This window comes from Idiotropiscis lumnitzeri, chromosome 6 (assembly GCF_059441095.1).
Source record: "Idiotropiscis lumnitzeri isolate Australia: NSW breed Sydney's pygmy pipehorse chromosome 6, RoL_Ilum_1.0, whole genome shotgun sequence".
NCBI lineage: Eukaryota > Metazoa > Chordata > Actinopteri > Syngnathiformes > Syngnathidae > Idiotropiscis > Idiotropiscis lumnitzeri.
In genome coordinates, this window is record NC_142396.1 from 10,619,579 (window position 1) to 10,635,056 (window position 15,478).

The 15,478-nt window shown below is 43.3% G+C and overlaps 1 protein-coding gene across 1 annotated transcript in view; it reads left to right on the forward strand.

The window, feature by feature from the left end:
• vwf (von Willebrand factor) overlaps window positions 1–15,478 on the forward strand; it is a 28,430-nt gene that overhangs the window by 12,426 nt on the left and 526 nt on the right. Inside the window, exons 22-51 of the mRNA XM_088298638.1 lie at window positions 56–202; window positions 282–422; window positions 603–701; window positions 1,198–1,354; window positions 1,621–1,788; window positions 2,437–2,572; window positions 2,706–3,006; window positions 3,342–4,458; window positions 5,527–5,631; window positions 6,057–6,200; window positions 6,275–6,409; window positions 6,992–7,150; window positions 7,277–7,323; window positions 7,417–7,594; window positions 8,137–8,366; window positions 8,469–8,658; window positions 8,977–9,318; window positions 9,484–9,722; window positions 9,910–10,012; window positions 10,088–10,159; window positions 10,812–10,916; window positions 11,022–11,227; window positions 11,855–12,004; window positions 12,247–12,363; window positions 12,441–12,621; window positions 13,385–13,425; window positions 13,617–13,733; window positions 13,838–13,936; window positions 15,155–15,283; window positions 15,389–15,428. Coding sequence (XP_088154764.1) covers window positions 56–202; window positions 282–422; window positions 603–701; window positions 1,198–1,354; window positions 1,621–1,788; window positions 2,437–2,572; window positions 2,706–3,006; window positions 3,342–4,458; window positions 5,527–5,631; window positions 6,057–6,200; window positions 6,275–6,409; window positions 6,992–7,150; window positions 7,277–7,323; window positions 7,417–7,594; window positions 8,137–8,366; window positions 8,469–8,658; window positions 8,977–9,318; window positions 9,484–9,722; window positions 9,910–10,012; window positions 10,088–10,159; window positions 10,812–10,916; window positions 11,022–11,227; window positions 11,855–12,004; window positions 12,247–12,363; window positions 12,441–12,621; window positions 13,385–13,425; window positions 13,617–13,733; window positions 13,838–13,936; window positions 15,155–15,283; window positions 15,389–15,428 — 5,395 coding nt within the window. The remainder of the gene's footprint in view (window positions 1–55; window positions 203–281; window positions 423–602; window positions 702–1,197; window positions 1,355–1,620; window positions 1,789–2,436; window positions 2,573–2,705; window positions 3,007–3,341; window positions 4,459–5,526; window positions 5,632–6,056; window positions 6,201–6,274; window positions 6,410–6,991; window positions 7,151–7,276; window positions 7,324–7,416; window positions 7,595–8,136; window positions 8,367–8,468; window positions 8,659–8,976; window positions 9,319–9,483; window positions 9,723–9,909; window positions 10,013–10,087; window positions 10,160–10,811; window positions 10,917–11,021; window positions 11,228–11,854; window positions 12,005–12,246; window positions 12,364–12,440; window positions 12,622–13,384; window positions 13,426–13,616; window positions 13,734–13,837; window positions 13,937–15,154; window positions 15,284–15,388; window positions 15,429–15,478) is intronic.

Genomic DNA, 15,478 nt, shown 5'->3' on the forward strand with positions numbered 1-15,478 from the left:
GACCAAGACTCTCCATAGCTTTTTATTTCATTGACATATTTTGGTCATTGCTCAGGTGAAGATGAAAGTGCCAGTACCGCAGAGTGCTCAGGTGGAGATTATCCGATCGGGTCAATTCTACACCCTCCTGCTGGGGAGACATATTTCCCTTGGCTGGGACAAGGGAACCCACCTCCTGGTCCACATATCAGCTGAATACCGGGTACACGTGTATTAATACACAGATTATTGGGGCTGCCATTTTGACTCTTTTTTTTTTTCTGTAATTTTCCCACGTGTAGAATCGGGTGTGTGGTCTATGCGGTAACTTTGATGGGAATGTTAATAATGACCTCATCAGCAGTAACAATCAGCTGGAGGTGGACTCTTTACACTTTGGGAACTCCTGGAAGGTTGCTCCTAGCTGTGCTGATGTCACGCAGGTAATGAATGTTTGGAACGTGGTTAGGAGAAGCAACTCATTGCAATCTATGAAGGACTGTTTCAGATTAAAGTGCAAAAAAAAAAATCTAATAACATAAAATTATAAAAAAACAAAACATACTTTATTAAGTATAGGGCAATTATCACTTAAGAATGTTTCACCGCATTTTCGTTTACAGGTGCCTGCTCCATGTGCTGACAACATCATCAGACTGGTAACAGTTGAGCAGTCATGCCACGTGCTCACCGGTCCCCTCTTTAAAGAGTGCAATAGTCAGGTGAGTCAGTAGGAACCCAGAGGCTCAGCACCAAAATATAAAATGGTAACCCAAAAACTACAATTGCAAAACATATACATTGAAAAGAATTATGTATTAAACGAGTCCCTCATGCCTCCTTTTTTCACGGTAACTCCTCCAAATGATCATCAAAATGTGATACTTTTCTCCAACCACATTCGATGCCATGGGTCATCTTGGCAATTTAGCTTTGCTTATTTTTCTGGAATAGCTGCTTTTTGATTGACGTTCATTTGGGCAAATTCCCCAGTAGGAGTTCCTCAAAGTGCCAAGAAATTTGCCCAAAATAGCTGCTTCAAAGCTAAATGGCTGACTTTCTTTTCAAATTCAAGCATGGGTATGCCAAAAAAAAAAAAATAATAATTCTGCCATCATGCATTTGTTTTGGATCTCCTTAGCTTGTGCCGATATACTGTACCTACATTGAGTATAGTAGGTGCTCAGTGTTCTTTCTTCTCTTTATGCCTCTCTTTAGGTGTACGCAGGACCATATGTAGAGATGTGCGTGGAGGCGGCGTGCACTTGTCCTTCAGTGGGCGACTGTGCTTGTTTTTGTGATGTCATTGCAGCCTACGCTCAAGCTTGTTTGCAGAAGGGGGTAGCCATCAATTGGCGATCCAATGAGCTTTGCCGTGAGTGTGACAAATATTGCTGTAGTCCTTTATGGCAGCAGTCCACGATCTTTTTTTATGCCACGTTAAGCTTTTTTCATATTATTTATATGGACCACCATCCCAGAAAGTAGTTGTTGTAATTAGTGAGAGCCCTATGCTTGTTTTGTCTTCAACTTTCTGCTAGCTTTGTGGGCTGACTTTTTTAGAACTATCGCCTATATATACTATTATTATATGATTGAGGCAAACCGTTTGAATGACAGTAAAACCTTCTGTCTACATAGCAATGAGCTGTGAGGAGTTGAACCCGAAGAGTGCGGCTGCAGGAGAGGAGTTATGCCAGTGGAGGTACAACATTTGTGGTCCTGCCTGTCCCGTCACCTGCCAGCACCCCGATCCCCTCCAGTGCTCCCTCACATGTGTGGAAGGATGTTATGCTTACTGCCCCCCAGGTGCTTAACATGTTCCCAATTAGTGAAATTAACATTTCAAGGGAGACATGATGGAAAATGAACTTTATTGGCGTGTATTGAAATTGTACCTGCCCACCCTTCAAGTTTGGAATTACACTTGTGCCTATTTCTGAAAATGTGCCTGGTTTGTAAGCTATTCTGAATTTTGACAACATTTTGATATCACAGTGTGTCTAAATAACGTAAAAACCTCCACACACTGTTTCTACAACTAACAGGCAGCCACGCCTAAAGAAGAAATTTTGTTTTGAAGCACAGGACTACAGGCCGTTCAGAAATTAACTGTGTGCTTGTTAATTTAACAATATTGAATCATGTCTGTTCACTGCACTGTGCTGTTATGTCAAAAAAAAAAAAGAGAGATAACAGCCCTGCGAACAGCCCTCCTCAAATTTCTCAATTGAAGCATTTTCACTCATATAAACAGCGTTTCATTTATGTTTATATGTGACAAGTTTAGTGGACGCCTCAGCAAACACAAATCGTGATGCCTGAAGACAGCTGGGATAGGCTCCAGGATTAACGGGTTGGATAATGGATGGCGTTGGAAAAATGTCAAAGACCTTTTATCGAGACGCTTCAGAACCGTTTTAAATTGTGCTTCATTTTTCACCACGTCGTTCTCAGGCAAGCTATTGGATGAGGTGGCCATGAGGTGTGTCGAGCCCACTCAGTGTCAAGTGTGCGTCCATGAGGGTCAAAGAATCTCCCACGGCAACAAAGTCATCATCAGCCGCCATGATCCCGCCCACTGCAAAATATGGTAAGTAGGGGTACTATGTGCTTTGTAATAATAATAATATTAAAAAAAAAATCCAGATTAATGGAAGGCATAAATCTCAAAATATAACTTTTTATTTATAAATCCTGATTTGTAATTTGCTTTCTTTACAAAGTCACTGTGAAAACAACACCTTAACCTGTGAGACTTGCACCACTTTGACCACTGCCGCACCAACACTTGCCTCCGCAACCTTTCCAACCATCCCCATGACAACCATGATGCCGGAGGGGACGTGCGATCGTGCCATGGATCTGGTTTTCCTGCTGGACGGGTCCACCGCATTGAGCGAAACCGAGTTTCAGACCACTAAAAACTTTATACTGGGGGTGGTGGAGCGCTTCCGCTTGGGCTCCGCTCACACTCGAGCTGCAGTGCTGCTTTACTACTCTGGAGTCAAAACGTATGATTTACAGGTAGGTAGACCCATGGGATCACATTTTCATTCATGGAGGCAGCACATCATACACTATTCTTCGTACATACGCACCACTAGTATATCACTATCCAGCAAAATTAACAGCTTGCTTATAGACTAAATTTTGGAAAATGGGAAGATTAGAAAAGATTCAACTGGTTATTTAATTTCACATTTGAGAGGTGGGTAGGTACTCCAAGACTTGTCAGCCAGTAATTGAAATTTTCAATAAAGTATTATATATCATTTAAAATTAAATCTCATTTTCCCCATATGTCACCTTTAAATTAAAATTGCTACTAATTTGTTGCCATTTTAACTTTTTGTGTGTAGGTTCAGAAGTGGCTGTTTAAGAAGACTGTGCATGAGTTGCACTACGCCGGAGGTGACGCCGCCTTCTTGGATGAGGCCATTAAATATCTCTCTTACAACATCTATGACAAGAACAAACGAGAGGACGCCGGCCGCGTCGCCGTCATCCTGACGGCCAGCACCAATCCTCAACCCTTGCGCCCGTACATCAGCATGCTCCGCAGAAAAAGCATCACCACGCTTACCGTGGCCATTGGTCCTGGTGTGAGCATGAAGCAGATTAACGACATCACAAAGAGCAACCGCGACAATAGAGCCTACGTGCTGAGCAGCACTGCCGAGCTGCCTGATCGCCTTTTAGAATTGACCGACTACCTTTGCACTTTGGGCCTGGAGCCAAAATCCAGCACAACCATCACGACTCGCTCTCCTCGACTGGAACCAATCCCTGCTAAACACCTCACCACCCCTTTTGCCATCCCTTCCGTCGTGTCTCCAACCACCACCACACCGCCCTCTTCTGGACTGCCAACCAAGGAAGTGTCTTTCATCATTGAAGGCTCAGATTCAGTCGGGGAGGCCAACTTTAACAAATCCTTACAGTTCCTGGAGGAGGTTGTGACGCAGATGTCTGGGAAAGAGGAGTTCATTCGCATCACAGTGATCCAGTACTCAGTCACGGTGACCGTGGAGATCCGCAGCTGGGATCTGAGATACCAAAGGATGTTGCTGTTGCAACGTCTCAGAGAGATTCGTTGGCGGGGTGGAAGCAAGACAAACACAGGCGCTGCCGTGGAAACTGTCTTTAAGGACACTGCCACCGTCCCGACTTCACGAAGTCCCATCCCACCGCAGCTGGTCTTCCTGGTGACAGAAAACCCGCCCACAGACACGGTGACGCGCCCGCCGTCCACGAGCACCCAAACACACGTGTATCCCATCGGAGTTGGCTCCAAAGTGCGTGAGGTGGACTTGTTCCCCTTCAGCTCGCCACAGCGTCCAATGATGGTGGAGGATTATACGCATCTCAACAAACTGGTCGACCGCATTGTCAACATCGCACGCACCACAGTCACGCCACGCTTCCCCACGTTAGTGCCCGTGGTCCATCCAACGCTCGCCAGCCTCCCACCAACAGGTAGAGAGAGCGTGCCGCCATCAGTTTGCCTCTACAGTGAGCCCTCGCTATTTTAGACATACAGTAAATATGGATACTGCAAATACAAAAAACTGTTAGTAATAGACACCCACCCGAAAAATGCATAGAACTAAAAATAGTTTTAACTACTGTCTTATAGATTCTTGGATTTTAAAGAACCACACAGAAAATGTGCGTCCAACCAAGGTTATGATCATAAACTTAAACGAACGTGATAATTTAAAATGTAAATCATGTTGTTGACGGATTTCCAACTGTTGTACAGCTGTACAGCACCTCGCCGTCCTAAGTGACTTGAGGCGTTGACACTGAGGTATCATGGATATGAAACAGCAGCATAAAGGCGAAAGTTGGGATAAAACGGCTGAGACACATTTGGGATTACTGCATTATTACCTCGGACAAAAGCAAATTAATCGGCATGGGGACAGGTGTCATGTGCGGCATATTGCCATTGCTCTCTCTCTCTCTCTCTCTCTCTCTCTCTCTCTTTCCTGCTCTCCCCCTTTCTCTCTATAATTTAGTCATGGCTTTGGGGGCATCTTATGGCATCATAAAAATGTGAATAAGTGCGCTTTCAAGCTAAAAGGTTCCACAGAATAAGCAAACAGGTGACTGGTGAACTACAAACTTGCGGCAGTTACTGAAGATATAACAAAGACAAAAGCTTTGTGAATCTGGGACGCTCCCTTTCAAAATATTTTTACGTGCCAACCCTTAGTTTAACCCAGACCATGAACCCAAAATATTTTAATGTTTCAAACTCATTGTTTTTAACTTGCTGAACTACTCAATTTATTTTACATGTAGTACACCACCGGTCAAACGTTTGGGTCCGCCCAGACAGCTTCATGCATAAGAAACTACTGTAAAGACTCTGAGTAACCTCAAACTCACATACTGCTATCATATGCTTTAGTACGGTTCTACAGGAAAAAATGCGAGTAGGTGCGTTCACGAATGGTGATTGATGAATCGGCAAGGGTTCAATATAACTCTGCCGTATTGATGTGAATATACGATATAGTATTCTCTCTGTTCCTACAGAGCTTTGTAAGACACCTGTGGACATAATTTTCCTCCTGAAATCCGGGGAGCAGCTTGACGACATGAAGACTTTTGTGAAAGCCTTCATCAACATAGCGGATGTCGGTAGGTTGACAAACGACTCTAAGACACATTGTTAAGAGATCCATTTTCTGTAGTGTTTGTCCTCATTCGGGTGGCGGGTGAGCTGGAGACGATCCAATGTGACTTTGGGCAACAGGCAGGTAAACCTTGGACTGGAGAACAAGTCATCATTAACACTCTAATTCACTCCCATAGACAATTCAGTCATGTTTTTGGAAGATTAGAGGAAGCTGGAATAACCGGAGAAAACCAATGCAAGCAGGTGGACATGTAAATTCCACCCAGATTCAAACCTAAACCACATGACTGTGCTGCAGATGTAACCACTAGACGTACCCCGCTGGTCTACTGAAGCATGAGCAATTAAGTTTGCGTTCAGGAAATCAGACCCTAGGAGTTGAAGAATTGTGTTCAGTAGAACATCTTCCTGTTTTGTTTGCATGCAGGTCCGAATGGCACTCATGTGAGCGTGATTCAATACGGTGATACCGTCACCGTGGAGTTCACCTGGGGGGGGCAACAGATCAAGTCGCGCCTCCTTGGCTTGGTGGACAACATTCCCAGAAGGAGATCAGCGGCCCCTCCACTTGGTACAGGATATAAAAATATGTAAGGCGCCCACGTGAGCAACTCATTGGAGCTCACCGCTGTGTCTCCTGCTCAGGCTCTGCACTCCGGTACGCAGTACAAGCGGCCATGAAAGAAAGGAGAGTAGGCGTGGCCAAGGCTGTGGTGATGATAGTGACCGACAAGTCAACTGATCAGGTCCAAGAAGCAGCCAAAGAAGCACTGGCGGCAGGTAACGAACAGAATTCCTCCTTCCAGCGGTTATTCTCAAAATCGGGTCCCTGCATCCCCAGGGGTATGCAAAATATTTTGCTGTAAATTATGTGGCCTCATTTTTTAAAAAAAAGTACAAATTAGAAGGTTAATTTTCTTCGATCGAAACATTATTATTACAGGAACAATGTCATGTCAGTAAAGATATTTTGCAAAATGAAAGGGGTATTATTACAAGAATCAAGTTAATAAATTGTTTTTGAAATTCACTCGTTAAACTTTTTCTTGGACATTGTATCCCAACAAAGTACTTATTTGTCCTTGTCAAGATTATGAAGGTTTTTTTTTTCTTAACGAATATAATCCAAGCATTACAATATTTTTTACTCCTAGAAAATAGGTATTTGTTTTTATAACCTTTCAACTTTATCTTTAATACAGGCAGCTTTTAATGGCATTTAGGTGTAGATGTGGTTCTTATGTTCGATTGGCGCTAATATTATAAAGGGGTCATCAAAAATGACTCCCTGGAATCAAAATGATCAAGAACCCGATTGTTTCCTCTTACGCACTCCATTGCTTGGATTGTCTTGTCCCTCAGGTGTGTCAGTGTTCCCCATCGGCGTGGGTCCAGGCTACGATCAGAACGAGCTGGCCACTCTTGGCCACAAACAAGACAACATCTTGCACTTAAAGAGTATGGATCAGTTACGGATGCTGCTGACTTTGGACCGCAGTTATGCAGAAAGAATCTGCAGAGGTGCCTGTCCTCGCATACACTTGGACACAGATGAAAATAACTCAACTCGTGGCAGCATTGTTGTCGTTTTTATAATATCAGTGATTATGACGGTAGTTGTTGGCTGTGATTTGCTTTGGCTCTCAGCTGGTCCGCCGGGAGTGTGCTTTGATGACAGTGGCGCAGAGAGAAAAGTGAGTAACACGGTAAAAAAAAAAAAAAAGAATCTCCGTTAATTGTGCTGTAATCTATTTGGGTATTTTTTCTTTTTTACTTGTGTGCCACAGGCTGGAGAGTCATGGCTACTGGAGGACGGCTGCCATTCAGTGCTGTGCCATCCCAGCGGAGATGTAACCATGCAGAACCACAAAGTCAGCTGCGATAGACTGGAGCCGCCAGCGTGCAGGAACAACATGCTACCTGTGAAAGTCCAAGAGGCCTGCAACTGCCATTGGGAATGCCCGTGTATGTAAACAGAGAGGCTCAAACTTACTGAAATTAGTTTGTAAACGATGAAATGAGGCTTACATTTAATGGTTCATGTGACGCAGTTGAAGAGTGTGTGCTCCTAAGTGGTACAATTTTAGAGTTAAGCGTGAATAGAAAAAAAAAAGCACAGAGTCAGATATCTTCAGACGTACGTAGAAAAATCTGATATTTGCCAATGGAACATTCACATAAAATACAAATCTGATTCCCTTAAGTATGATACATTAGTTATATAGATATTAAATATGGCCAACTAAATGTGTATGTAGCATTTCATATTTGTGTTATTCATGTATGATTGTTGTCTTCCATGTTCTCACTTCCTTGTGTCGAGTAAGTTACAGTTACACAATATATGCAATTTGGGCTTGTATTTCAGTGCAAACACAGCCATATGCAATATGTCTCTTGAAAAAAAATTGATGCCACGCAATTATGCACTTTCACTATTTATAGTGCATTTATAACCTCGTATTATTGTCTCTCTCCCTGTGGTTGATGTGTGTGTGTGTTGGCAGGTATTTGCATGGGCAGCTCCACCAATCATGTGGTGCGATTTGACAGCTTGCCACTAAGGCTGGACGCAGAAGGCATGTGCTCCTACACCCTCCTCACTGTCAGCGATGGTTCGGAGGTCACGCTCCACAACGGCCCTTGTCAGGACTCGGCGCAGTATAACCGCGTCTGCATGAAAGCCATTGAAGTGACGCACGGGCCGAGTAAACTCCGACTGAAGGATGATATGACGGTAAGTGAAAATGCAGCCATTGAGTCCTTAGATTTTTCTGTGTGCAGCCATGTGTGAAAAAAAGTTTGGACTCCCTTGGTTTTATTCACTCAATTTGCGCAGGCGTTATTTGGACGAGAGGAGATTTCGCTACCATGGAGGCATGCGGGTCTGGAGCTGGTGCGTTTCGGTGGAGTGATGCTTCAGCTCAAGACCGACCACGGCTTCGTTTTGACATTCACACCACAAAGCAACGAGTTCACCATCTCACTGCTCAACGCAAGCATGAGCGGCCACACAGCTGGACTCTGTGGTAACGTAGTTGAAAACCAACACCGAACACATAAATTTCCTTCCGAGCCAGTGTAGTGGATAACGCGTAATTGTCTGCAGGTGTGAATGTGGCTTTTGATCAAATCCACCCATTTTATTCACCAACAGCCTTTGTTTGCAACCCAGATTTCACATTTAGAATGTCCATTTGTGAGATCCTCTATTATTCCAGCATATATTCTTTTATTGCCATTTTTGTAAAATTCATGCTTCATAAACAGGAGGTTCAGAAATGCTGGGATCACTTACATTATGGCGTTGATGTGACATTGTCCTTTCCTTATGCCTTCCTTCGTAGGCGCCTGCGGAGAAGAATCCATAAACGTTCTCTCCTTGCGTAACGGCAGCCCCACATCTGATCAGATGAACTTCATCTCCGAATGGACGACGGCCGGTGACGGGGGCGTGTGCGTGCCCAAACGCAAAGTGGTGTGTGCCTCCGGGGCGGCCATGGGATGCCAGGCCCTGCGCTCACAGGTGTTTGAAGCCTGTCATGCGCACATACCTGTCCTAATGTTCCTCACCAAATGCGAGGAGCTGGCATGTGAGGAGTCGGACGTTTGCGAGCTCATTTCTGCGTATGCACGCCTGTGTAGACAGAGGGGTGTGTGTATAGAATGGAGAAGCCCCCATATTTGCCGTAAGTCTCATTATGTCGTCTTCATGACACTTTTTTTGTCCTTGTAAGACTTCCACATTTGTCAACTGATCATTCTCATTTGCAATTTCTTCCAACATTTCACTTAATTGTACAGCATTTTAGTTAACGTCATACCCAGCGCCACCTAAACTCCATCTGTGACAGCTTTACAGTGCCCCGCCACCATGGAGTACAGTGCGTGCCATACGGGCTGCGTGGAGGACTGTGACAGTGCACAGCCGTTGCGGGGTGACTGGTCGGTCGCCACGGGTAACGGGTCTTCATGCACAGACACACCCACTGAGGGCTGTTTCTGTCGGAGCGGGATGGTTATGCATCACGGAGTGTGTGTGCCACCAGAGAAGTGCAAGCAGTGTGTGGACCATCGTGGACGCGCATATCAGGTTTGACTCATGACCAAGACAAGATGCTCATAGTGTGTGTGTGAGACTGATGGGAAATTAAATAAATACATTCTTACAAAGTGGTGATCAAGAGCAAGTGCATGGGCTCCCCAAAACTGTTTTGGACTGTCCCTAAGTGTTGGTAATTTATCACAAGCATGTGCGTATTTGTGTTGTGTGTGCACAGTATCTGCAGACTTGGGTACCGGATGACAATCCGTGCTTGATTTGCTTATGTTTGGACCGACAACAAATCAACTGCACCGCACGACCGTGTAACGATGTCAAAGGCAAGTAGGCTCAATTTAACTCCACAACACTTGACAGCCATCCCCTAGAACAGAATGTTTGTGTTGTGTTTGTAGCACCCATGTGCGGAGCCTGTGAAGTTCTGAAGGAGAAGAGGGACTCCAAATGCTGCCCGGAGTATGAATGCGGTATAAACAAAATCACGAGTTTAGCAAGTTTATGGCAGTCAACCTTTTATTCTGTGTTAGACTATACACATTTCTATAACACTTTAACAACAAAAAACACCTTTGCTGCATGTAGAGTGTCAAAACAATAAATGAATAACATCAAAACAGTAAAACACCAAAACAATGGCCAGTCTAATGCTGAGTCAAAAGCTATCGAATTAAAATGTATGAATTTTTAGCAGGGGGTCATTCCAAAGGGTGGGACCGGCAACAGAAAAGGCTTGATCCCCTCTGAGCCTCCGATTAGTCTGCAGCACCGGGCAGGTGCAGAGGGGTGGAGGAGCTCATTGATAGAATTGAATACAAATAAAATAATGTTAAAATGAACTCTAAGATGCTCAGGGAGACTGTGAAGAGAGGCCAGAATTGGAGTTATGTGCTCCCTCCTATGAGCTCCAGTTAGTAGGCGAGCAGCAGCATTTTGGAGACTCTTGAGGGAGGACTGGCTTATAGCATTAGCTAGCTGCCCAAGATGACAAAAGAGGAAGAAGATGATGATGATGTTTAAAATTATGAAAAAGGGGGATAATATAACTATAACACATTTATTATTTTACCTCTGAGACTTCAGTGTCCATGCAGCTCATTTGCTTCCTCTGCGACTTTTCAGCGTGTGATCTGTCGAGCTGTGATGTTGCCGAGGCGCCCCGCTGTGAGGATGGTGAGGTGCTCGTTCTGAGAAATCCAGGAGAATGTCAAGCCATACACGAGTGCGGTAGGGCACGATCTCATTCTCAGTAACCGGAGATCACACACCCGCGATCATGTACCTGTGAACGCTTTGACTTTGACATGGCTTCATCTCTTTTCAACCAACCAGTTTGCAAGAAGGAGGACTGCTCTCTGAGACCTGCGCCAGTGTGCGGGGCCCATCGCCAACTTACAGTCAAAAAGACAAAGTGCTGCGATGTGTTTGAGTGCTCGTGTAGCTGCCAGAACGTCACCCGCACTTGCCCGGCCGGCTTTATCACGGCCTCCAAGACGGACGACTGCGGCTGCACAGAGATAAGCTGCCTGCCGGACAAAGTAAATCTTTGACAAATCACCTTTTTCTACACACATTTCATAAATGTCATCCAAACTGCACACTGGTGAATGAATAGATATAGAAACATAAATACTGTTTAGTCGTGGTAGTTGCAGCATAAACGTTACACTTGGAACTGGTCAAATGAAGAATATAATAAAACAGGGGTCAGGAACCTTTTTTTTTTTTTTTTTGGTGACAGATTTTGTTTTTTATTTATTTAGGGCAACCAGTTTGATGCACATTTCTGAAATTTAAAAAAATGGAATTACTTTCATATTATGATATGATTAATGATGTGAATACACACACATTTCTCACAATAAATAGGAAATGGATAATGGATTTAATTCGATAAATCTCAGTCAGTATTTACATTTTCAAACGATCACTTCTACAAATACCTAGAAAATCACAATGTCTTCTCGCCAGTGAACTATTTTTCAAACCGGCCTGCGTGCTCCTCATGTTATATTGGGGGCTACTTGGTGCCCATGAACAACACGTGAGTGACCTTTGGGCTAGAAAATGGATGGACAAATGGATCTATTTCTATGTGATGTCGTTTGGGGGTGATTCAATTTTTAACTAAATTAAAAATGAATTGAAATATGATTATCCAACAGGTGTGTGTTGTGGGTGACGTGGTCCATGCGGTTGGCAGCAAGTGGGACGAGGGCTGCGAGAAGTGCAGCTGCAGCCAACTACAGGACAAAGACACATCACTGCACATTGCTCAGTGCTCTACGCCAGTATGCCAGCGGAACTGCCCGCTGGTGAGATCAACAAAAGGATGTCTTTGAATTCCTTTGGCGTTTTTAAGTCTCTGATTTTTATTTTTATATTTTTTAATTTATCGATCTCAGTAATAAACAATGCCAGTCCAAAATGCATTAAAGCATCACGTTTTTCACTAACATTACACTGTTACAAAAATCAATGAACAACCATTTGATTGTGCATTTCTTCCTAAGTGTGCAAATGTAGAAATTATTTGTTGTATGTATTTACATCACAGGGTTCAACGTACACTCTGTCCATTGGAGAATGCTGCGGGAAGTGCAGAGCAACTAGTTGTGTGGAGTCCGATGGAGAATTGCGAGGGGACGCAATGATCGGAGGAACTCTTAGACAGGTTTACAACTCACACCTGCCCTCAATAATTCGGACACCAATTCTGCCAAATTTAATGTATTCAATCTCTATTTTTAGGTTGGGGAGGAATGGCAGTCTTCACGTGACAAATGTGTGGTGCACAAGTGCGTGAGGATGAAGGACGAGGTGTTCATCTCTTCCACCAAAATCAGCTGCTCCTCGATGGAAACGTCGTCCTGCCCGCTGGGCTCCGAGTTACGCTGCGATACGCAGGACTGCTGCCCCCGCTGCCAATGTGGTAAACATCACGCACGACGCGATGAGCTAAGCTCAGGTGTAACCGGAATTTGTACGGAGATGTCAAGTAACCAAGTAAAAGTACTTTGTTGCCTTAATTAAGTAGAAATTTGGGGTATCTATACTTTAGTGGAGTAGTTGTTTTTCAGCTTACTTTGTACTTGTACTCCTTACCTTGACTCAATAATACACAAATCCATCTTTTTTTATTCAATTCATCACAAACGACTCTTTACTTAAGTAGAGCAGCTAGGCATGATCAACAGATCAGTTGTTAACGTTCACCCCTGCCAAGTGATCCAGAACGTATCATCTTAAGAAATGTATCTCCCTGCTTTCACTGGCGGCAACCCCACAAGGATGCCACACCTGTCGGTCTGACTTCTACTTAAAGCTTCCATCACGCAGCTGTTTGCTGTTAAGCGTGCTGGCTTTCATAAACCTGGCACCTTAAAAGGAGTGTTTTGGTACCGTCAATAATAGAGGTGTTGACTGTATAAAACGATCTAATGACTGAGTTTGGCGGTAACTGAGCATGATTTCTTGTGCCCCATGACCACATATTTTTCCATCCTTCCAAACTCGTTTATTGTGCGCTGTTCTTAACATCCAAATGTTGTTTGTTGTCACAAACCGAAGACCCCCAAATCTTGACTATTACTACATGCCATTGAAATGCAATTGCGGTGTCTTTCCAGCAGAGGTCGCAATCATACCGCTCACGTTTGCTTGACCTGACATGATGGTCCATTTCTCCTTCACAGCTCCCTTAGATGTCTGCGTCCTGAACCACACGCTCATAGGAGTAAGCAATCTTTTCTTTTTAAATGGTGAATGACTTCTATTCGATCTGTTTTGCGATGTTAAAGCAGGCATATTATGGGAACTCAAATATATAATAGCACGTATCTAAATAGTGTGTTTTTTGTTTTGCCTTGTCTTGTTTTGTTTTGTTTTGTTTTGTTTTGTTTTGTTTTGTTTTGTTTTTGTGTATAGGCAGGGGAGACGTTGATGGCAGACGTGTGCACACGGTGTGAATGCATCGTAGAAGGCGGTCTCATCAAGAAACACCGGCTCTCCTGCAAGAGAATGACCTGTACCCCATGTCCTATGGTATTTCTTATGTCTTATGTCTTATATTGCATTTGTCCAGTGCAGGCTTGGTAGTTATGCTGGTCTGTGCATGTGCATAAATTAACGTGTAGTGCTCACTACAGGGATACACAGAGCAGAAATTGGAAGGCGCTTGCTGTGGTCGCTGTGCGGCCACGACTTGCTTTTTACAAATGCCCGATGGCAAGCAAATGAGTCTGCAGGTTTGTATACAGTTATTTCACCGTAAACTATACTTTATTTTCTTGATGCGATAGTAGAGAGGTTCTCAAACTTTTTATACCAATTACCACTTCAATAAATATTTTGCTCTTCACGTACCATCATAACAACCAACATTAAAATACAGCAACATACTGTGGTTGGACCAGGTTCATCAAAAAGCAGAGTTTATATTCCTCAAAGGTATATTTAATGCAATTCTAAGTCACGGTCACATTATGCACAGTTTGAACATTAACTCTGTGCTTCAAAGCAGGGAAACAACTGTACTTAAATAATGGTTCAATTGAAATATCATGGACGTCTTGAGGACACATAATGCTACAGATGGGGTGAGGAAGAGGCAGTGTTTTGTTATACGTCTTAGACTGTTCATATGTCTTGGAGTGTTAATAGATTCGCTATCAAGCTATTTTCACCACTTTAAATCGATTAATAATGCATCAAAATCGCAGACAACGCAAAGACAGACCAACAATATCGATTTGTGAAAAAATATTAAATTGACCCTGTGTTGCTTGCAAAAAATATTTACACAGTTGTAAAATATTAATGCTAAATCATTGCACTGAACGGTTATATACAACTGAACTGTATTTGACACTGGATTAAAAATATTCAGTACACTGAAACATTATGTTACACTTTGTTGATTTAGTAATTCTCATGTACCACCAGAGTGAGGCTGCCTTCCATGAGTATTTTTTTTACCACATTTTGAGAATCACTGAATAGTAGTACAGATAGCACTTGATAATACACTGAACCAGGGGTGGGCGAACTTTTTGATTGTCGAGCCACAATGGGTTCTAAAATTTGACAGAGGGACCAGGAGCAGATGGATGGCGTGTTTTGGTAACCTCACCTCATCGGAGAAATAAAATACATTTAATTTTAAATGAAAGTGAACAATATCATTACAACAATATATATAACTTTGAAAACCCCCAGTATTTATAAAATAAAACATTTACAAGTGTTATTCATTTAATTTTTTTCAAGTTCGGCGGGCCGGATTCAAACATTTAACGGGCCGCATGTGGCCCCCGGGCCATAGTTTGCTCACACCTGCACTAAACTATACTATGAGATATTGTACTGTAATAGGATCCTATTCTATAATGTAATGTTATGCAATGGTACCATACTGTATCATCCTATCCTATCCTGTCCTGTCCTATCCTATCCTATACTTGCAGGTGAACAGCACAAAGGAAGACGGCTGCAACCAGTACGCTTGCGGCGTTAACAGCGAAGGAGACCTGGCGCTGCAGATTCGAACGACCACCTGCCCGCCTTTCAACCGCCAATCATGTCTCGAACATGGGGTGCGAGTGCCTCGTGCCACCCAACTGCCCATACACATTCATTTTCAAGCTTCAACACTGTTTGTTTGTTTTTTTTACTGACAAAACTACTCTTTTTGTTCTCAGGGGACTGTGAGCCAGATTGGAACTACATGCTGTGAGATGTGTGAGTAGTGTTTTTACTAGTTATCGTTTGTTTTTAAGTCTGTTTTTAAA